This window comes from Prinia subflava, chromosome 4 (assembly GCF_021018805.1).
Source record: "Prinia subflava isolate CZ2003 ecotype Zambia chromosome 4, Cam_Psub_1.2, whole genome shotgun sequence".
NCBI lineage: Eukaryota > Metazoa > Chordata > Aves > Passeriformes > Cisticolidae > Prinia > Prinia subflava.
Window position 1 is genome coordinate 71,686,383 of NC_086250.1, and position 22,639 is coordinate 71,709,021.

At 50.0% G+C, this 22,639-nt stretch overlaps 1 protein-coding gene across 1 annotated transcript in view; it reads right to left on the reverse strand.

Annotated features, from left to right (window-relative positions):
- PLXNA4 (plexin A4) overlaps positions 1-22,639 on the reverse strand; it is a 445,535-nt gene that overhangs the window by 403,054 nt on the left and 19,842 nt on the right. Inside the window, exon 2 of the mRNA XM_063397126.1 lies at positions 14,402-15,665. Within this exon, the coding sequence (XP_063253196.1) occupies positions 14,402-15,580 (1,179 nt within the window). The 5' untranslated portion in view covers positions 15,581-15,665. The remainder of the gene's footprint in view (positions 1-14,401; positions 15,666-22,639) is intronic.

Consider the following 22,639-nt stretch of genomic DNA (forward strand, 5'->3'; position numbering starts at 1 on the left):
GTTTATTTCATCTTTTTTGCCCCTGACATTATTTACAGAAGAACACATCTTTATAAGAACTTACACAGAAACAGGGGGGCAGATTTTTTAAAGAAGGTAGAGTCACACTAGATTTAAAGAAGAAATTGTTTATGATAAGGGTGGAGAGGCCCTGGAATAGAATTCCCAGAGAAGTTGTGGCTGCCCCTGGATCCCTGGAAGTGCCCAAGGACAGGACAGGGGTTTGAGCACCCTGGGATGGTGGAAGGTGTCCCTGCACATGGCAGGGGGTGGAATTTGATGGTCTTTAGGTCCCTTGCAACCCAAACCATTCTGGAACTCCGTGTCCATCACGTGCTGCTGGTCTGGTGCCAGAGAAGCAATCACAGCCCTGTGGTTTGCCATGTGGACAGCCCTCCCCCAGGAACAGGAGCAAGGCCAGCGAGCCACACGCCACACGAAAACTATTTCCATTTAACATATTTGGGTTATTTCCTCTGGGGATCATCTGCCAAAAAACCACGCCAGCAAGCAAAACCCTGCAAATAAACACCACCCGGCCCCTGCACAGCTGTGGCTCTCAGCTGCACACAGGCCTTTGTAGAGGCAGAAATGCAGTCATCTTCTGCAGCAAAGAGAGACACGTAAGGAAGTTTGGATTTATGATGAAAGGGTCAGGAGTTGCAAGCACAGGTTTATTTTCAATTCCAGACACTCCTAGCAGCAATATAAAGTAGCCACGTTAAACTCTCTGGAGCTTCTCTGCCTGGCAATTTCACGTTAACGACTTTCCAGAATGAAGGAGGAGGTGAGGGCATGAATCCGCTTCCCAAGCTGCTGCCAGGGTGGCTGGGATAGCGGGGAGAGGCAAAGGGAAGGTCTAAAGAGGTGGGAATAATATCAGCAATTCTCACATCCTGAGCAGTTAAAATCCAACCCAGACAGTCACAGCCAGCAGGTAACTTGGGAGGACACAGGGCCTGCAGTTGGAAATGCTGGACTGAAATCAATCCCTTCATCATCCCACACCGAATTCCCACTTGCACACGAGGGAATATTCCTCACCACCACCTGAAACTGAGAAGCACAGGTTCACAAGGTGCTCTGAATATCCAAAAAATCTTCATCTGAGATGGACTGGCAGCTCCCAGGGCACAAACGCCCTCCCCAGTCCCACCAGCTGCCTCTCCACCTGGTTGTGTTCTGCTCCTGCCACCTCTCCCTGTGTCACCAACCAGGGCTTCAAATGTCACAGCCACCACTGGAACAGGAAGGATGTGCAAAGGAATGGCCCTGATTTACAGGATTCTGGCAGGCGTTTTGCTCCTCCAGGATTAAGGCTATCAAATAAATAATCAACACACCCAAGCCCTCCTGGAGAGGATGGCTTTAAAGCCTTGGTGCTGGTCAGTCCTGGAGGGATTCTTTGAGCCCCCCAAACCCCCAAATTCAGCAGAAGGGTTAGAGATTTGATTACATCACCTCCTTGCCTGTCCCCATCTCGTTCCCAGCAGGATGAGCACTCTGGCATGGCACGAGTGGCAGAAGCAAAAGTATCAGGGGACATGGGCAAACAGTGCTCATAATGCACCAATTGTCCCTTAAACATCTGCTTTCACTGTTTGCCTCTGAGACAGCCCCTGATAACCAAACACAGCCTGATCCACATTTGGGGAAGAGCCTTGATAAAGGATTAGCCACCCCTCGCTCCTCCTTGCTTTCACTCCAGCAGAATCCTCCTCCTCAATCAAAGCATCAGAGCCTTTTTTCCGAGATACCTCAGCAGGCTCCAAAGCAATTCCACAGACTCACCAGGGATAAAGGCTGTCCCAGTGGCCAAGTCTTCCCTTTGATTTACAGCTAATTCCTAACAGCCCTGTCTTCACGTGGTGGCAGGTACTTGGCTCCTCTCTCCTGTTATCTCAGGCTTGGCTGATGCAGAGGATGGAGGAGACTCACATTAATGGATGTCTGTGCTGCCAGCAGGGCCAGGGAGCCAACAGCAGCAAGAAATCAACAGTTCCAGGCATCTGAGCCTTTGCAAGGAGATAGCCAAGGTCTTTTCCATCACCTGACTGCAAGATCTCCTTTCCTGCCTGACTGCAAGGGCTGAGTGAGGGTGAAGGTGGGCACATGTCCACTCAACAGGATATTTAAAAATCTAGAGAGATGGAAGCAGAAATTTCACAGTACCTGGAGAGACAAAAGCTAAGAAATTTCGGGTCTAGGTCACCTGCAGCAGGGGTGAACCATAAATCCCCAAAGAGTGGAGCTGGAAATAATGGAAACCATCTCCCTGCAAACCACAGCACTTTAAATTCCAGTGGCAGCAGGGTGGTAGCCAAAGCTTGTGCTTCTCCTGTTTGCCTGTGCACGTTCTCTTGGTTTGAGCACGGTTTGAGTGCAAGGCTGGATGCTGCTTTGCCCTGCCCATGGCATTAGCACTTGGCATTCCTGGAGCTGGATTGACTCTCCCTCTGACCCTCTGCAGTATCTCTGCTTCTGGCCTCCTGTGAAATCAATGGATTTTGGTTCACCTGTCCTTTACTCCCCACAGAACTTCAGCAGAACCCTCACATTTTGTCTTGCTGCTGTGCCAAGCTGTGAAATCCCAGTGCAGCCCCTCTGGATTTCCCCTCCTGCCACATCATTCCCAGAATTTGATACCTGTCACTGCCCTCCCCCTCCCAGGCATTCCTGACACTGGGTCAGGAGAAGGCTGCAGGTTTGCCCAGCTGTGGATCTTTGTCATCTGCACCTCCAAATTTTGTGGACAAAGAGATGGGCAGCGACCAGAGATAGCACAGGTCACCAACCAACCCCTCTCCAGCGGTCGGTCTGCAGCCTAATGACATCCAAAAATACCCAGCCCCATTTCCCCAGGGTGCTCTGTGATAAAATAGGAGCTGGATAAAGAGCCAGCATTTGGAAATACATTATAATTGCACGCTGCTTTTCACTTGTGCACCCACAGCAGTGGTTACTGTGCAATTACATGTCACCATATACAAATGACAGTGCAGTTACAGTAACTTTACCAATTACAGGGAAATTGCACCCAACTATGCTGAGAGGTTTTCATTCAGACACGATTCAGGAACGCAAGAACAAGAGGGAAAGTTACTCAAATTGACTGGAACTGGTACAGGCATTTGGTTTTTAGGTCTGTAGTTTAAGCACCAGTTCAAGGACTGGTGTCAAGTTTCCAGAGTGCTGCAGAATCTTAATGGAGTACAGGCTTTTTATGCCTGCATTTATGTTCCTGCTCTGCTGTGAGTGTGAGGCTTCCCAACAGCCTACACCATGTTCCTCCACGTCGTAAAATTTGCAATTTCCTGAAGAGGAGGCTGCCTTTCTTGCAGAGAGCAACAGGTTCCTTCAGTCTTCAGCAGAGCTGGGTGATTATCAGTCATTGTGGATAAAAGGAATTGTGCTGTAAATTTGTGCTGTCCTGCCTTTCAGGGTCATTACAGCGCCCAAAGATGTGCACAAGTTAAATCCGTTTGTGAGCCCCTACAAATTTTCTAGAGCCCAATATTACAAAATTTAAACAATTCTGGGTGCTAGGTTTGTGTTCCTTACTTTTTGTGTCACACTTCGGAGATGCAGGGCCCTGCTTCCAGCATCTGCTGACCCTGTCACAGCCATGGCAATGCAATTGCAAAGATAGATATATATAGAGGTAGATAGATAGATAGATAGATAGATAGATAGATAGATAGATAGATAGATAGATAGATAGATAGATAGATAGATAGATAGATTTATTATTATTATTATTATTATTATTATTGGGTTTTTTTTCCTTGTTCTCCATCTCTGGTTCCCACTTTTGCTGGGACTGTTCTGGAAGCAGCACTGGGCTGCTGTGGGCTCTGAGCAACCTGCTCTAGTGGGAGATGTCCCTGTCCACAGCAGGGGCGTAGAACTGGATGAATTTTAAGGTCCTTTCCAACCCAACCATTCTATGATGCTGTGATTAGAAGGAAATTGTTCATGTCCCCATGAAGGAAAGCCATATTTTGATTTAAGGGGTATTTCCAGTGCCTTGGTTAGACCCCAAAAGTCTGATGTAAGCAAAGAGAAGGGACAGCACCTCCAGCAGCAATGCAGACCGAGAGATAATAAAACATTCCATTCACGGAGATCTTCCCATTCCAAATCCCAAACATCAGTGTGTCGGCCAAATCTCCCTTTTACACATTCCATTTCCACCCCTTCAGAAGATTTCCTGCATTGTAATTCCAAATCTCAGCATCAGCACCCCACGCTGTGCAGGCAGGGTGAAAATCACACCCCAAGGCTGTGTGGTCACTGAGGTTCATTCCTACAGGGCAGAAGGATGGATGTGACCTGAGGAGCAGCAAGTGTGACCGTAAAAGGTGTGAAAGGAAGCTGAGCTTCCCTGTGGTCCCATAAACTTCCCCTTGCTGGCTCAGAGGATCGTATGGATGAGGCACTGAAGAATAAACAGAAGAACATAATCTCTGTGGCTCTCAGATCAGTGCTTTGAAAAATTCGCTTAAAATTTTTCACACCCCAAAAAAAAGAGATTATTGACTGCGGAGACTCTGCCTTTGAAACTGCCATGGACTGTTGGGTAAATAAGCATTTAGGGATTTTTCAAAGGGGAAGTATTGATCAAATAAGCTGCTAGAGCTCTTCTGTAAGAACTTATTGCAGCAGCAAAGCTCTGTTACACACCTGAAACACAGCAGCACTGATATTCTCAGTGCTGCTGTAGCTGAGACAGGGAGAACAAGTCCCAGAGAGAGGAAATCTTGGGTGAAAAGGGGATTTTGTGTAAGCAGAAAGACACCTTCTAGAGAAGGTGCTGTCATTTTATCCTGAAGGATGTCACATTTCCCTGACCAGCCCTCTCATTCCTATTGAATTCACCTGGTCAGATAAAGTCTGGCTGCCTCCCTTTGATGGCACCACCAGCAATTCACTGCATCACAATTGCTATAATTATTATTTTGTTACACAGGAAAAAAAAATCATCATTTGGGCTGCAAAGTGCCACCCGCGCCAACAGCGCTGCAGAAATGGAACAACAAGGCTGCTTTGCATGCAGGCAACACCTTCACCCCGAGAGCCCTGAGCCTCTTAAAAGCATTAATTAAGCCTCACCACGGTCCTGCAAAGGTGATTTAAGTGCTGTAATGAGTGAGATGTATGTGCTGCTGCTCCTCAGCACCGGGAAATGGTGAGAGCTTGGCTTGCTCAACAAACAACCAAGTGTCGACATCCAGGGCTGGCATCTGTATCAGGCAGAATCGAGATGTGCCTGGTCCCATCATCTCACAGAAGATGAATTTAAAGAAGCCTGGTTATCAGTTTAAACAACAAACCAAAGCACTCGAGCCCTGAAAGGGAAAATCTCCCATTTGCAGCCGCTTATCTGTGCAGATCGCGGTGCTGGAGGAACTCAGAGCGCTGGTACCAGGCACTGCAAATCCACTGAAGCTCCAGCTGCTCCTGAATCTGAGAGCAGGACTGAGAAACCGGGAGGCTGCAGCCAGCCCTGGGTGCAGGGACACCATCACAGTCACAGCTCTGTGTTTGCTGGCGTGGGATCCCGACCACCAACCCCAACCCAAGAGTGTCGGGTCATTCCCTCATTAGGAGTGAATTTTTTATTATTCCCTGCTGCACATTCCCTCATTCCGCCTCTCCCACTCTCTCTCCTTGTCTAAATACGTGCCTGGCCAATATTGCTTGTTTACAGGATAAATCAGCTGTACAAATCCTATTATATTTTGGATCGCTGACAACGGCGGGGCAGTGACATTGAAACGGGGAAATGCAGTGTTGTTCCTGCTGATCTAATGTCACCCACATGTTCCATCAGCTGCACCAGCTCCCAGTGCTGCATGGAGGAAACGGAGCAAACTCTGTCTTCACCATTTGGTTCCAGTCCTATCTAGGTGTCTTGCCTTTCCTAATGTTGAGTATTTCTTTAAATATAGAATTGTAGGATGGTTTGGGTTGAAAGGGACCTTAAAGACCAGTCAGTCCCACCCTGTGCCACAAGCAGGGACCCATTTCACTGAATCAGGTTGTTCAAAGCCTCATCCAAACTGGTCTTGAACACTTCCAGGGATGGAACTCCAGCTCTATCCTGAACCTGGATACAGCTACACAACCAGGTCTGTGCTGGCTCTGCAAACACCAGATTTTGTCCTAAAGTTGTTGCCAGGTTACCCAAAGATTGTCCCGTTCCTAATAAAATTCTCCTCAAACAAACTTAGAGCAAAAACTAAACCCTACAACAGAAAAGCCCTGCAGGTGCCAGGCTGGGACAGAAACATGGTCAGATGTGATTCGGAAATCTCTCTGTGTGTAAAACAGATTTTTTCATCTCCATCTCCACACTATCCAGTCTTCCAATATCTCTGTTATCCTACCAGGTACAATAGGAACTCATCCATTCAATTTGGATAAATAGCGAAATTTCAGGGTGGGAAAAATAAATGTATCCTATGTTATATTCCTGGAATATAAATAGATATCCACGTGCATCATATCGCTCCCAGAGGCTGAATATCTTCGCTGAGCCTCCAAGTTCCGAGACAGACCCTGCACTGTCTTTTACCCCAACAGCTCCACTGGCACCAGGCGAGGGAGGAAGGGTCTGTGCAGGATTTATCCCAGAGAGCAAAGCTGAACCCAGCATCCCCTCAACCCCCTCCTCAACAGAATGGGCATTGTACAACCTCCCCTGCTCCAGCTGCTTTAAATAGCATCAGCCTCACCAAGGGAGCTGGAGTCATTTTGCTTCTGGCTCTTCCAGGACATCTGAGGTTTGCTTTCTGCCTTTTTTTTTTCTGTAATTTAAAAAAACCCTCTTGCACAAGCATTCCCCTTGGCCTGCCAGGCGACCTCCTGGCGAGGCAACGCGAGGTCAGGTCTGCGAAGTCGCCGATCCCCTGGCGTGGAAGAGAATGTGAGGAGATCATGTGGAGGCCTCCAAAAATGAAGAGCTGAGCCACAGGCGACCGCAGGGCTCGGCCACAGAAGAAAACAGGCTGGGTTTGCTGGCAGGGAAAGCAGCAAAGAGCAGTTCCCAGAAATAAATCTGACTGTCTGCGCGGCAAGGAGGCGGCGCGGGTGGGGAACGGAGGGTCTGGCACTCTGCTCACCTGCACTCGGGGGTCCAGCAGGACCTGGGGTGATGCTGGGCTGCTCAGGCACAGCCAGCAGGGATGGGGTGGGCATTGGGGGAGGGAGCTGTGCCTGGAATATCTCAGACACAACAGCCTTGGGTCCTGCTCTGCCCTCAGTGAACATTTGGTGTGAGCGAGGTCACCCAGACGTGAGGGAGCAGCTCTGTGAGAGGGTTTGGCACCCGGCCACTTAAAGGCACAGGGTTTCCTCCTGTTTTATGCTTTGGAAGGAAATAAATGCTTCTGAGAAGGTTGTTTCCAATGCATGTTTGGGTTTTTTTCCCCCCCAGGGCAATAAGGATTTGGGAAGGGGACGTTTCAGGGTGGAGGTGTTTTAATTAATTACTGCCAGAATTATTTCTGCATCCACTGGTCAGGCAGTATCTTTTCAAGGACAGGTGTTTAATACTGAGAAACCTACTTAATGCCTCAAATGCAATCATCCTCTCCATGCAATTAGGCCCTGGTTTAGAGCCCTCAAGTGCAAGCTTCTGTTGATGGAGGGGATTAAGAGTTTTTGTTTTGCTCTCCCTCAGAGCATCCAAAGCCACTTTTTTTTCTCTGCCTGGAGCTCAGAGCGCTTTGCAGAGGCGGGGTCCTGTCCTTATCCCTGCTGGCTGAAAGCAGAGAGGAGGCACCTGGGAGAGAGAACCATCACCAAGGGAAGAGAGACGATGAACCCACGTGCTGCCTGGGCTCACCTCACGGAGAAAACAGTGGGAAGACTTTCCCAATCCCAGTTCAGAGGGGCCAGGACCTTACTGGAGGCACTGGAGACATGAGCTCAGTTGCTCTCCATTAGCCCAAGGAGCACAGCCCCAGATCTCTGGTCACTTCCATGAGAAGAACCAGCTGTGTCCATGGAGAGAGCTGCCTCCTGTGGGGAGATAACATGGAATTTCTCTCTGTGGAAGTGTGGAAGTGTTTCTCACCCCGGAGCAGAGCCAGCTTTGCAGGGGAGGCAATGCTGGAGGCAGAGAGTGCAGGGGGAGACCTGCAAATCACAGAGCTCTTAGAAACCCTGAGCCAGGGCCCTGCCCAGTGTCCCTCTGTCCTCCACAGGTCGGATTCCGCCCTCTCCAGCCCCCGGTGCCAGCAGGAGGACCCTTGTCACCCTTGTCACCTCTTATCACAGCCGCGGGGTCCCCGGGCGCTCGGCGCAGACGCCGCGCGCGCCGTCCAACACAAACCGCTGTGACCAAGTGCACAAACACAGATCTGGCAGCCACCAGCCCGTCTGCCCCGGCTCCCAGCCTCCAGGGAGCATTCCCAGAGAGGCATTACAGCATTTCTGCCCTTCCAGAAACTGAACCTGGCCGTTTTTGCAGGGGTTTCCTGCTCTTATTTGCATTTTCAGAGGAAGATGGAGAAAGCGCTGTTAAAAACTGACCAAGAGCTGACCTCAGCTGTCCATAAACCCTTTGAATCAGAAATGCCAGCGTGTAAAATTTGGAATAAAGATGTGTACACAAAACTGTCCAGCTGGGATGAGCAAAAAGTGCTGTTGTGCAAGCACCAGTGGCACTGACACACACAGGGATTTACTTAGGATGGCCCAATTGGCAGACAGGGAGAATTATGAGGTAAAATGAAACTGGTAACTCATCCCTGTGATTGATCCATTCCCCTGGGAAAGAGTCAGGCTCACGTACTCACCAATCCAGCCAGGAGAAATGGGCAGGGCTGGGTGTGCAAAGTGCCAAAGGCCCTGGATTGCACGGACCTCCTTCCACACATTCCTCTTCCCAAGGACTAAGCAAAAGCTAACACTCCCTTTTCCCCAACCTTTGGCTTCTAAGGGAAAACAAGAGAAATGACAGATAGGGATGACAATTGCGGCTTTTTTGCTTGTAAAGTGATTTTTTTTCCATGAAACATCCCTTCTTTCCAGCAGCTCCAGCTGGTCCTTCTTTCTAAATGACCCTGTTCTTCTGCCCACCGTGCCAGAGAGCAATGTAAGAGCAAGGAAGAGATTCCCTCCTCGTGCAACAGATGGGAACAGCCCTCAGATCCATGAGTCCCCGGGCTACAAAGTGTGGTTTGGTGCCAACCCCCCTGTAAAACAACCTCCTGCTGCTCCCCATCCTGGTGTCTTAGAGGTGCTCTGTGTCCTGTTAACACCGGGGATGATGAAAACAAGCCTGGAAGGAAGAGGAATATGAAACAGGCTGAAAAACTTTGGCCATCCCTGTTAACACCAGTGATTGCAAACAGAAGCCCTGGAAGGAAGAGGAATATGGACTAGGCTGAAAAATCTTGGCCACCTCTCCCCAGGAGTCAAGCTGACTCTCCCACACCATACACAAAGTGTTTCCACCACCTGAGCTGGAAATGGCCCTTCCTAACCTGGTGGGGTGGAGCAGGAGGGAGCCCAAGGGTCACCCCAAGGATCAGGCAGTGTTCATCCCTGTGCTGCCAAAAGAAAATGTCTGTGCACCCAGCTGGCCTCCAAACGTGCCCAGCATGGAAGGACTAATCCACAGACTCCTCCTGAATCCAGCTAAACCCCGTGACAGCAGCAGTGCTTGCGTGGTGGGCATCAGGGGTGGGCAGGGGACACAGGGAAAGCAGGAGAGGGCAGGAGAGCAACTTGAGGAACAAATGCATGGAGATGGTGCAGGAAACTCAGAGATTTCACCAGCAGCATCTGCAGAGAGGTTTTGGGGAGTTACCAGCAGCCACCTGAAGCACAGGAAGCCTTTACAGCCAAATCACTCGTCAGACAATGGCTTGGGACCCAAACATCCACTTCTGGTAGCAAAGTGTTGGGAAAATATTGCCCAGCTCTTCACACAAGGCCTTTTGTTGGCCAGCCAGCTTTGAAAACATTTCTGTTCTCCCCCAAGTGACAGCGCTGCCATGAAAAACAGGAAGAGACTGAATACAGCAATTTAAACAGTCAAACCCCATTTCCTGCCAAAAGGAAAAGAAAATACCAGCAAAAGGCAGAAGCCAGGCAGTAGCTGGGGACACTTTGGTTATCTCAGTGCTGCATATCTGGTAGAAGCTGCAGTGATGGAGGTGACACCTTTCCATGGCAGGGACTGGGGTCTCTTGGGCTGGGAGGCAGATCAGGCTGAGGAGGAGGAGGCCAGGATCTCCCAGGAAAGCAGCCCTGGGATGTGAGCAGCTCCTGAGCTGACAGCCAGGGTCACGTCGAGCAGCACCCCGGGTTTGGGAGTTCTTTGCTCCAGCAGGATCCCTGCTCCTCTCCGCCTCCCCACAGCTCTGACACCCTCAGGCTGCTTTGGGGTCAGTCTCCAGTACCCTCCTCTTCTTCATCCACGCTTCTTGTCTCACAGCAGTTCACCTGCCTGGTCCCCAGGGTAGAGGGGAAGGTTCCCCTGCCTCCTCTGCTGAGTGGAACTCTCACCAGGCTTCAAAATGCACCCATTAATCTTATTTCACCATAGTGACAGTCAACAAATCCCCCAATGATCAATTCCTGTACAGAAATGGCACATTTACTTCTCCATCGTCCTCTCAAAATGTCTTTTTTTCCTTTTTTTTTTTTTTTTGTTTTAAGAAATCCAGCATTTCCCAACAGTGTCATAGAACCACAGAATGGTTGGAAGAGACCTTAAAAGTTCATCTAGTCCAGCCTCCTGCCGTGAGCAGGGATAACTTCAACTAGATCGGGCTGCTCAGTTACAAAGTTTATGAAGGACAATGAAACCACAGCCTCCTTTAGCCAACATGAAGCTGGTTTTCTGTTTTAAGAAGCCTGTTTTTCCCCATCCAGAACAGCCCTGCCTTTGCCAACACCCTGCATGTCCACAGAGCCGAAGGGTTTGAAGGTGCCCTTTGACTGTGTAAGTAGGAATGGCTTCAGTATCCAGAGAGGAGATTTAGATTTGACATGAGGGAAAGCTCCCTCACAGCATGGACAGGTTTTAGGGAGAGAGAGGGATCTCCATAGCCAGAGGTTAAGAACAGGTGAGACAAACATCTGTCAGAAGTGTTATAAGTAGGGCAGAAGGGCAAATCAGATGACCTCATAAGAATCCTTTTTTCCCAGCCTCATTTTTCTCTGATTATATGAATTTCTAAGCATTTGGGGTCAAGTGTACTGCTTAAATATAAGCTATTATCCTGCTTTTGCAGAGAGGTATTACCTGAGACCATTCATCACCTGAGTGAAGATCACCAATTTGCAAATCAACGGCCCAGACATGAAAATCTATCATTTTTTTTTCAGATTTATGCTGAAGATGAATGGAAGGACAGCTGCAACACAGGGATGGGAGAGGAATGAGCATTGAGGATTCCCCATTCACCTCTGGACTTCCACCTTTCCCACTCTGGAAATTCTGCTGCCACACTGCTGACATCTACAACAGGCACTCGGCATGGGGCAATACAGGCTCTCACAGAGGTTTTTTATGATTTTATCTTTGCCTTGACCTTTGCAAACCAGATTGGGACAAGTCTCCAGGACATCCAACCCTGCAGGACATCCGGGGACCCAGTGCCTCCTGCTGAATACTGACCATGAGACAAAGTTTGTCCAGCCAAGGTCTTTCCTGACCTCAGCTCCAGACGTAACCAAGCTGCCTGACCAGGGGAGGTACAGACTTGGCTGGTGGGGACCAGAGCACTGTTCCCCCACATCCCTGGAATTTTTTGTATGTACATTGCAGGTTAGGAGAGTTGTGCTGGGAATGGTCCCCAGGAGGTTTCTCTAGCCCTGAAATAGCCTTGAGCAAGGATTACACCAAGGCAGGAGCAGCAGTATCCTGTCATGTGGATCCCCTTTGATTCAGTTATTGCCCTGGCAGAACTATTAGAAAAATTAGAAGAATATTTGTTACTAAAAGCCAGACCTGATAGGCAAGGTCAGTAAAAGGAACCCAGCTCCTCAGTCCTACAGCTAATATCACAAAGAATAATAGAATGTCTTGGGTTGAAAAGGATCTTAAAGCTCATCCAGTCCCAACCCCTGCCATGGGCAGGGACATCTTCCACCATCCCAGGGTGCTCCAAGCCCCATCCAGCCTGGCCTTGGACACTTCCAGAGACGCAGGGGCAGCCACAACTTCTCTGGGCAAGCTGTTCCAATGCCTCAGTACCCTCTGTGTAAAGAATTTCTCCCTAGCACCTAATCCAAATCTCTCCTCTGTCACTTTGAAATGCCCAGTGCCCAGCACATCAGCTGGGCCTGTTCTCACACAGGATTTCAGCTGCCAAAGGCAGGGCAGCAAAGCTGAAGTTCAGTTCCAGCCCAGACTCTAGGCAGGTTAAGCCTCTGTTTGCACCAGCAGAGAAACATTTGACATCCACACAAACCCAGGGACAGGCTCACTGATGGCTTTGGAATTGGTTTCAGAGCTGCCTCTAACACATGTGCTGAGTGGCAGAGCAGCAGTGCTGGGGCTTGGCTGGCAAGCAGGACATCAGCCGAGGAGACCAGGCTCTCACAGCCTCCAAAATACTTCACCAACCAGCAAATATTTTCCAAGCTTAGCGGCTGGGCTCTGCAACCCCTTCCAGCAGCCAAGTCACTAATACCTCCTCCCTCGGGCAGCACAGCTGATCTCAGGCAGGGCTTGCCAGCAGCTCTAAGCAGGCTCATTTAAGGAGAGGACAGCCTACTTAGTCACACACTTCAGACTTCCTGCTTTTAATTCAAGCATCTCCAGGTTCTTTTGCAGTGTCTCTGATTCACAGCGAAGGTGTACACTCATAAATATGCTCTGACACTTTTCCCCACCGTGTCCTCTCTCCAGTCTCTGCAGTCCTGTCCCTACTCAGTCCAACATCAATTTTCTTGGTTTGGGACTCACCCCATGGGGCACAAGAAAGCTCTTGGCTTTTTTTTGCTCCCATCTAAAGCCACAGAAGGCAGGACTGAGAGGTTTCAAACCTCCTAATTGGAGAGGTCCAGCACTGAAAATGTAAGTGTGGAGCACAAGCAGAGTAAATATGCAAATGCATGGAGAGGCTTAAGAGCCCGGGAAAGAAACTCCAGTGGGAAGCTCCCAGCTTAAATCTAAAGGCAGCTCTTTGAATGTGCACAGGCCTTGCGGCTAAACAAAAAAATCAAAGCCAGATTTGGGCACAGCCTTTCTCCCTGTGCAATGCTCCACAGGGAGCTTTGCGGGTCTAGGCAGAAGAGATCCCAACTAAAATCAAGGACTTGTCCCTTCAGTGGGGGAGAACGAGAGCAGAGCAAGGTTAAGCAAGGACACTGCGGGGTGTGAAGGGGAATTAGGGCAGAGTAAGGCAGGATCAGTGTCCTTGCAATGAGTCTCCCATCCACATTCCTCGAGGTCTGTCCTTGTCCCGCCAAGGAGCATCGGGAGAATCCCCCAGCAAACAAGGCTTGGGCACAAAGGAGCAATCCCATATCCTGAGCACTGCCTGCCTGGAGATTACGGGGCAGGAAAGCACTCTGGCATTTCTCCCTATTCCCTTTGCTCAGACACCAACTCTCCTCTCACTTGAAAGAGCTAATTAAGGGTGGGAATCAAAGCCCGGGGAAGCGGCTCCTGCAGCCCCGGGTGCGGTGCCAGCTGTAATGCCCGTGTCCGTGCCTGCTATCAAAGCCAGCCCTCTGCACATCCCTGCCATGGCACTCGGAATAAAACCGAGGCAATTTCTCCAGACCATTTGTAGGTCAGACAGACCAGCCTCTTCCCCAGTCCTGCCCTTAAATCTTGCAGTGTTTAATCCTTGATCTGCAGCCAGGCCTTAATTTCTCGGTGCAGAGCTGGCTGGAGACCGGAAGGCGAGGGGCTTTGATGGTTAATGACCAGTGCTTCTCAGCCCTGGAAGAAATGAAACCCTGGCTTCATAAAGTTCCCTGAATAAATCCTGCCCCATCTCCAGCCCAAGGAAAAAAAATTACACCAGCATACACAGAAACCAGCTGTAACATCTCCAGGCCCTCTCTTGGTTTAGGTTTGAGCTAAACCTTTTGGGTCTAAGTGATTTCACCCCTGTGATCACAGGGGTGATCTACAAGTAACTACAACAGGCATATTCCTCCAAAATATGCCAAGGCCCCTTGGTTTAGCTCATCAGCAAACACAGCGTGTCTGCTGATACCTTCATCAGCTGGTCCATGAGCTATTTGGGGCAGGAACTGGTTAAACTGGGTGAGTTGTGGGGAGCTGGAGGCAGAGCCAGGACTGGCACAGGGCAGTCTCAGTTCCTTGGTCTCTGCTTTAAGGGCTGAGAAGGTTTGTTATCTGAAGACAGGGCCTGTTAATACGTGAGGAGGGCAAGGTGGGGTGCTCAGGGGCTTCACTTACCGCGCTGCTACAGGGAATGTCCTTGACCTTGAGCCAGGCCAGATCTAACGTCCCCTCTCCCCTGTAGCAGGACTGAAGCCTGTCCTTGATGCGGTCGTTGATGTTTTTCAGGACAAAGATGCAAAGAGCAGACTCATCCAAGGACTTCATCTTCCTTTTCTGCCCCTTGGAGAAGACTGTGAAGAGGATATCATCCTCGGGGCCAACGCCCAGAGACCTGGCCAGGATGGCTCCAGCCTTGGACAAGTAGGCAGCCTGGAGCAAGCGATATTCCACCCCGTTCTTCTCGCAGCCAATGGGCACCTCCACGTAGGAGTTGAAGGCCGTGTCCTCCTTACAAAGCCGCACCAGCTTGGAGGTATAAACCTGCTCCTTTGTGGTGGAGCCGGGTGGGGAGATCATCTCAGGCTGCAGGGTCAGGAAGTAGACAAAGTTCCCGCTGCTGAAGCCGTAGATGTAGTAGATATCGAAGTCGGGGATGATGGTAAAGGTATCTGAGGGGATCTTGATCATAGAGGCCACAAACTCGTCGTGAAAGACGTAGGCAAACATCCCATCAGCCTCGGAGTTCTTGGTGAGCTTTCTGCTGGAGATGGTGGGGAAATACTCCGGCTTGCCGTCCACGGCCGTGGCGATGAACAGCTTGTCGTCCATGTTGCTGTAAGAAACAATGACTCCAAAAACAGAGCCACTCTCGTTCACCCCAGAGAGGTAATGCTCCTTCTTGTGGAAGGGCTCTCCCAGCTTGAAGAGGTCATCCAGCCTCAGGAGCTTGCAGATGCCCTGGTACAGGCTCCCACAGGCTATCAACCGATTCTCCTTGTAGTCTATGAGGAGCATTTTGTTGATGTTGTTGGTGGGCGTCAAGGGTTCGTTGCAGGTCTGGACTATCCTGGGAGGATAACACTTGGGATTATCATCATCAGGACCAGTCTCGTGGGTCACCAGGACCTTCAGGTCGCTGGAGAGTTTGTAGATCCTGTTGACAGCCCCCAAGTAAATGTGCCCAGTTCTTTCGTCCACCACCAAGTGGTTGAAGTTTCCCTCTGCCTGCTCCCTGGTGAAGGTGATGAAGGGCCTCTTTGGGTGGGGTGGCTGCTGTCTGCCAAGAGGTGACACCGTGGTGGACAGCAGGAGGTGAGAAACCAGGCAAGTCCATTTCCACATGGCCGGCGACATGATTAGAGAGGTTTGTATTCCCAAGGCAACAAGGATTAGAAGCTGTAGAACTCTTCAGAACACCAATTCCCTGGCAGATTCCGTCCTACAAGCAAAGAAAAAAGAAAACAAAAGTACATTACTATGGAGTATTCCTTCCTCCTCCCTCCTTCACAACCATGCCATCATCAGAGCGTATTTAATTGCTAATCCTCCCTTTCTCCACTCTGAGCTCTCTACTTAAAACCAGCACAAAGGGAGCCTTCCTGACAGAAAAGATGCAGGGAGAAAAAGCAGAAATCACACAGCAGAGCAATAAATCAGCACCCTCTCCATTACACACACACGTGCCCCACGGTGCAGCACAAATATTTACTGGAAGTGCAGAAGGGTGATGGTAAAAACATCACCCAGCATTGCTGTTTGCACTGCCAGCGTCGGCCCAGCTGTGTATTTGCTATCTGAGGATGCCAGGACTGGAGAAGGATTATTATCCTGCTCTTCTGGATGAGGCACTGAAGCCTAGAGAAGGTCAGGGATGTGCCTACAGGGATGGGGCCAGATGGATGCTGAGCTCTGCCACAGCCCTTGAAGTTTGCCGGGAAGGAGCCAGCTCTGGTGTGACATTAACACCCCTTCAGGGAGATCTCGGTCCAGAACGGGCCTGTTTGAGCAGGAGCTCTGTGGCTTCCAGATCAAAGCTGCCTCAGGCCAGCCCAGCCTGGAGTACAGGGCCAGGGGTTGTGGTGTGCCAGCTGTCACTGCCACATCTGCAAAGGGCTGGGAGCAAACGGAGCACTGCATGTCCTCCCTCTCCTGGGCTCTCCCCACAGACCACTCTCCACCCGCTTCACAGCCAAGGGAACATCATCCAAAAGAGATCCAGCTCTCCTGGGAATCTCAGGTGGCTGAGGACAAAGGAGTTGCTGATCTACCAGCAGTGATAAAGCCTAAAACACCGTGAAGTGGGAAAACCAATGACCCAAGGACACTTGGTGCCTTTCCAAAGAGAGGGAAGAGGTTTCCTTGCACCACTCAGTCCCTTAAAGCCTCCCAGGTTTTAACCAAGGTGATGGGAGCAGTGTGGGGTTCAAACATTTGGTGGGCACATCACCAAGCCCCATGGAAACACCTCTTCCTACTCAACACATCCATCTGCTCCCTTTTCCTTCACTTTTTTGGTTGCTTCTGTACCAAGAACAGCTTTACCCATTTATAGCCCCACAGGGCATGTTGGAGATGGAGTTCTACCAGCTCAGGCCTCACAAGCCAAGCTCCTCAATGAGTGCTGACCACACAAACCTGGTGGCCAGGCCCTTCTTCCTTCTGTCATCCAGATCAGAACTTCACAAAGCTTTTCTTGATTTGAAAAAGGACACAAGCCAAACGCAGCTCCACTCCTGCGGTGTCCCAACCCCTCTGTCACAGAGTGACTTTGCTGAAATCAGGGGTGTAACCAATGATGACAGCCAGGCTCGCACAAGTAGGAGGCATGGAAAAAAAAAATCCCTGCTTGCAGATCCCAGCAGGGAGGAAGATGTGACAGTGACACAGGTCTGGATGTGCAGCTTTTTCAGATCTGTGCAGCTCTGCTAACGCCGGTGGAACTGAAAAATTTACCTCAAAAAATAATACAGAGAACAAATCCCACATCCTTTTGACCCGTGGGCTGATTAGATCTGATAGTGGAAAGGGTAAGTCTGGGCTTGTGGAGCAGCCACCACTTCCGTGCCACCCCAAATATTTCAAAATTCTCTCAGAGCAGCCAGGATTTCCAGGCTGTTGTAGGATCACCTTCACCTCCCGCTGCCCTCCCTGCCGCGGCAGCCGCGGGCGCTGGATGGATGACGGACAAAGGTCAGCCCACATTTACTTTAGTCATGTTTACCCTGTTCTGCTTTGCCTCTCTGGTCAAGCAAATATTTAATAAAACCCAGCTTACAGTGCAGAGCTTGCAGGACTGCCTGGCGAGCTCTGCGGGGATAGGCAGGCTGGTCACGTAGGCTGTTAATAACCTTTATTATGATGGATGGAGCAGTGATGGGATGAGCTCTCCCCACACAACCATTCCTCTTTCAGAAGAGCCCATCCTTGAGAGAGCAGCAGAAGAGGGAAGCTGTCCCTGTTTGAGTCCTGTGTTCAGGAACATCACGTGGCGACCCTGAGCACCGGCTCCCGTCGCTGATGAGTTATGATCCACATTTCTAACAGGCACTGGTTTGATCGGGAGCTAGGCAGATCTAGGGAGAAATTATTCTTTTCAAGTACTGAAAAGGTATCTGTTTTACCCCTATTTTTAACTGTATTTTTGCTCTGCAGAGTCAGCAGAGCTGCAGGGCAGGGAAATGGGAACTGCTGCTACCTCAAGACTGAAGAGGAATTGAGCAGCCCCTCTCTCCAAGAGCAGCCTAAAATTCTGCCCAAAATTCATCACAGCACCTGCAAAAATGGGATAAAATCTGCCCATTCAAACAAACAGCCAACACAAAATGAGAAAAGACAGATTCCAGACATAAATTCTTCAAGGCCCATGCCGGTGAGAATTGATTTGAGGTCAGACTATCACTTGCAGAGGAAGGGACTGGTGAGGAGAACCTTGCTAGATCCCTTCCAACCCAAACCATCCCGTGATCCCTCCAGGAAAAGACAGCAAGTTTGATCTGGAACCCAGAGAGACTCCAGTGAGAAACTCCAGGAAGGTTTTACAGCAGGCAAGGGCACCTCCCAAAATACTGAACCTCAGTGAGGGGAAGTTCACCTGCAGAGGAAAGAGCATCAGCAGTCTGAGAGCACCAGGAGTGCAGAGGAGCAGCCTTTTGGGACAAAGCAGGGAGAGCAGCAGCCTGGGGCTATTTTTCCATCTTCCAGCAGCCCTCTGAGTGACCCTGGGAGCAGGATTTTCTCTCTGCTTGCTGCTGGCTCTCTCTCCTCTCCCATCTGCTCGTGCTGTTCGCCCTGTACCCTCTGTCCTGCAGCCCAAATCAGTCCTGGAGCCCCTGAGGGCTGTAATTTATAATTTGGCTTAATTAATAAATAAGAGCAGAGGTCAGGGGCAAGGAGGCCTGGATGTTTAACCTGCAGAATAGAGCAGGGTTTGTACAAGCCCTTAGAGGATGCACCAAGGAGGAAGGGGGTTGTGGACGGGTTTTTTTCCTGTGTCTGGACGGCAGGAATCACAGCAGCTGGGAAGGCAATAATGCAGTGCCATGGGCATGCAGAGCCTACAAGAGAGTAATTATATTCTAAAAACAAAGCACACAAACAAAAGGCCACAGCCAGCAAGGGCTGGACTTGGGCTCTGAGCTGGCTGTTTCCAAAATTAACCCAAATTGTCTTTTCCACAGGGGATGTGGCCAGCAGTGATGCCAGGAGCCACCACACAGGGCTCGTGTGTGAGGCCAGATCGTCCCTCCACGTGGCTTCTGCCACAGCAGCCTCCCCACCAGCACATCCAAGGTCCCTGGGAAGGTCACAGAGCAAACCCAGCTGTTTCAGGCAGGGTTTCATCCATGGTAGAAGAAGATCCCAGAGTCAGCACCCACAGGAGGTTTCACACCACTGTCCTGCCCGTGGAATCACAACTTCATGGCTTGCAGATAACACATTCCCCAGAAGGTGCCTTGAATTCCCAGAGTTTGGTTTAACTACTGGTTTCCTCCTGGAGAACAGCAAGTTCTGGTGCTGCCCCACAGCCTGGTTACTTTTTCTGCTGTTATTGAGCATTTCCTGCAAAGGTTTGAGACCACTGAGTTAAAGGTTGCAGTTTAGTTCTGCTCAGGGATCTCCAGGAAACGATCCCAAGGCTCCAGAACATGAAAGTCTGTGGTAAATACACAGGGTTCTGGGCAAGAAACATTTGGATGTGAAAGAGTCTCAGAGGAAGAAACATTCCAAATGTCTTTTAACTCTGATCATTAGAAGAGAAAGTTAGGAAATGATGAATCCATCCTCAAAATGCAGCAGCGTTCAAGGGGACAAAGTCAAGGATGAGTTATGCCTGAGGAAGTAGGAATAAATCAGGACTAAAGAGGACACAAAGGACTGATCTGTCAATTGAGAGAGAGGGAAGGACTTGGGAGGAAGTGTACAGGGAGAGAGGAAAGAGAGAGACGGGTTTTGATTGACAATCTCGCAAAATCTGTGGTCGTGTCCCTGTACTGGAGCCTGGGACAAATCCACCCCTGAAAGGAACACGTCACTGGGTGAACACCAGACAGCAGCATTTCCCTGACACACACACAGAGCCCTCCTGCCACCAGAGGTGTCAGACAGAGCCACGTCACCATGTCCCCTGCCACAGCCACGTGTGGCAGCAGGGACACCACAAGGTCAGCGGGAAGAGCCTGGGTACAGAAAGCCGTAGAAGCAATCCCACTCTGGGTCCAGCTCACAGCAAAAATGCATGTTAAAGCCCTGAATACAGCCAAAATGAGCTGGAAAACAGCTCTGGGAGGGAGGGAGGGAAAACTCAGCAATCCCCATGGACAGTGGGTCTGGCAGCACCCCAGAGTCCCGGAGCATGGACACGGTGAGTTCCCCACCTGGCTGGGAGGGAGCACCCAGGACTCCAGGGCAGTGCCAGGGTGGTTAATGAAGCCCAGCTAATCAGGCAGCACGCTCCTGTGTTTGCTTTTCCTGCACTCAGGCTATTCATTCCCGGGATGCAGGAGGCTGGGCAGAGATGCTGACGAGGCAGACGCCCAGCGCCCGCGCCAGCACGGAGCAATTCAGCACCAAGTGCAGCTACACAATCCCTTTAATCTCATCTAAAGACTCTTTTTTCATGGTTTCCTTTAATAAACCCTGATTACCATGGATAGAAGCTTTTCTTTGGGAGCCAACATGGCAAGAAAACCCATACAGTGACATTGTCAACAGCTTCCCCAACAAAGACCGGATTCTAACTTTGCCTAAATCTTTTCTCCCTGAACTCACAACCTGTACAAGCTGAAGGCAAGTCTCACTTTGGGGACACCCCACACCAGAGCAGCTTTTCTTTGGCGCTCACCAAAAAGAGCAGACCCCTGCACAAGCTGCAGCTCATCCCAAATAAAGAGATTAATTTTGGGAGTGGTTTGTTTGCAAGGGAATCAAAAGACAGAGGGACAGCAGAGCCTTCCCTCATCACACAGATTATTCCTCTCAGGCCCTCAGGTGCTGCCCATCACCTTGTTACCTGTGTCTGTGCCAGAAGAGTATTAAATGATGGGATTAGACACGCCACAAGTGGGACTTTCTTCCTTTTTTTTCCTCCTAGCTCTTCCCATGTGATAAAACTCTGTGTGGATGTTGTTTGTGCCTGCATTTCAAACTTGGTTTTCTACCAGCAAAAGCAGGTCAGAGCTGTGTTCCTCTGTGCTTGGAAAGGAGAGCAGAGAGGTTTGTAACGATTTCTCAGCTCCTCCAGGAATTTGCTACAGAGACTTGAATGAAAGAACACAAATATTCAGCGTCACAGAAACGAGAAGGGAGTTTTGAGGTCATGGGAGGAACCTACAAATCCAAAGACCGGAGCTGAACTCTCTTTTCTGGAGCAGACAGGGATGTGAGTCCCCAAGGCTGGGTGCTGTGGAACCCTGGAACATCCTGAACTGGAAGGGGCCCAACCTTCCAAGGATGTGACACAGGTAATAACAGCATTTCCCAGCCTCCTGAAAGTATCCTGAGGGCAAATCTGTGAAAGTTATTCCTTATCACAGTGACTGGGGAAATGTAAACCCCCCCAACAAACAAACTGCTGTAGCAAGAGCACACAAGGTCATGATTTCCAGCAAACCATGTCACAGCAGTGCCTAACTTGGCTGATCCCACCTCGTGTGTGTGAGATCATAGAGGCCCAGGGCACTGAGAAAAGGGAAATATTGCCAAAAGCCAGAGTGTCAGGTTGACTGCTGTCTCAAATCTCACTCCTGTCCCCAGCAAAACCATCACACAGTGCTGGCACTCTGTCCTCCCCAGTACTGAGGGTTTCTCTGCTGTATTTCACTGAGGTGCAGCCAGGTTGGCCAAAAAATTGAAATTTTATATAATATTCCTTTGGCCAGATTGGCTCAGCTGTGTGCTTTCCCAGTTCCTGGTGCACCTCCAGCCTTCTCCCTGTCAGGACATGAGAAGCTGAAAAGTCCTGCAGTAAGTTTAAACCCCACTTAGCAGCAACTAAAACCACCAGTGTGTGATCACCACGACTCTCATGCCAAATCCAAAACTCGCCATCCCAGGAAGAAAATTAACTTTACTTCAGTGGAAACCAGGACAGCAATTCACCAGGAAGGAGACCCTGATGAGCTCTAGACACAAAGAGGAATAAAGACAGCCTCTGCCCCTAAAGGAGTGATGAATATTGAAAAGAAAATGAGCTGGGTTTCATCCCAGCAGGTCTCCCCAGCTCGTGTATCCATTCCAGCATTTTAGACAGCCTTGAGGAAAACGGTGTTTCCTCCCTCAGAAGCTCAGCTTGTGCTCACACGTTCCCTTCGAGGCTTTGGGGGCTCTGAAAAAGCCCACACGAAATCTGAATTTGCTGGTTCTGGTTCAGATGGGAGCCCTGACACAGCAAGGAAGGGTCTGTGACCTGGCTTTCCCCACGAGCTGCCAGGCAGCTCTTTTGTTCCCGTGTTGGCTGGAGCTGTTTTCAGCAGAGTTTATGTAGCTCTGGATGCCAGTGGGTGGATGTTTCCCCCTGCCTGGCAGTTTTGGGAAGATCTGTGAGACACAAGCCCTCTCTCTCTCAGGCTGAAGCCTCCCAATTAGCGCTGTGTGTATCCACCAGGAGCCAAATCCCTCTGTTCTTCAGCTGCCTCCTGAAAGACTGGCAGGGAGAGTCCCTCTGCACTCACAGGGGCTTTGTGGCCACTGGCTACTTCACTCTCCAGATCTCTGTGAGGTAAAACATCAAGGGAAAAAGCAATCAGCTTGATCAGCTGGCTGTGGGAGCACTGAGATCTATATTTGGAGGTGGGGAAAGCGCTGGCAAAGAAGCCAGCAGAGAATCCCCAGCCTTCAAAGTCTGAGATTCTGCTGTATACTCAAAACACAGCTGGAGCAGAGCGGTCTGAGGGGAAAAAGTAAAAGCAACAGGAC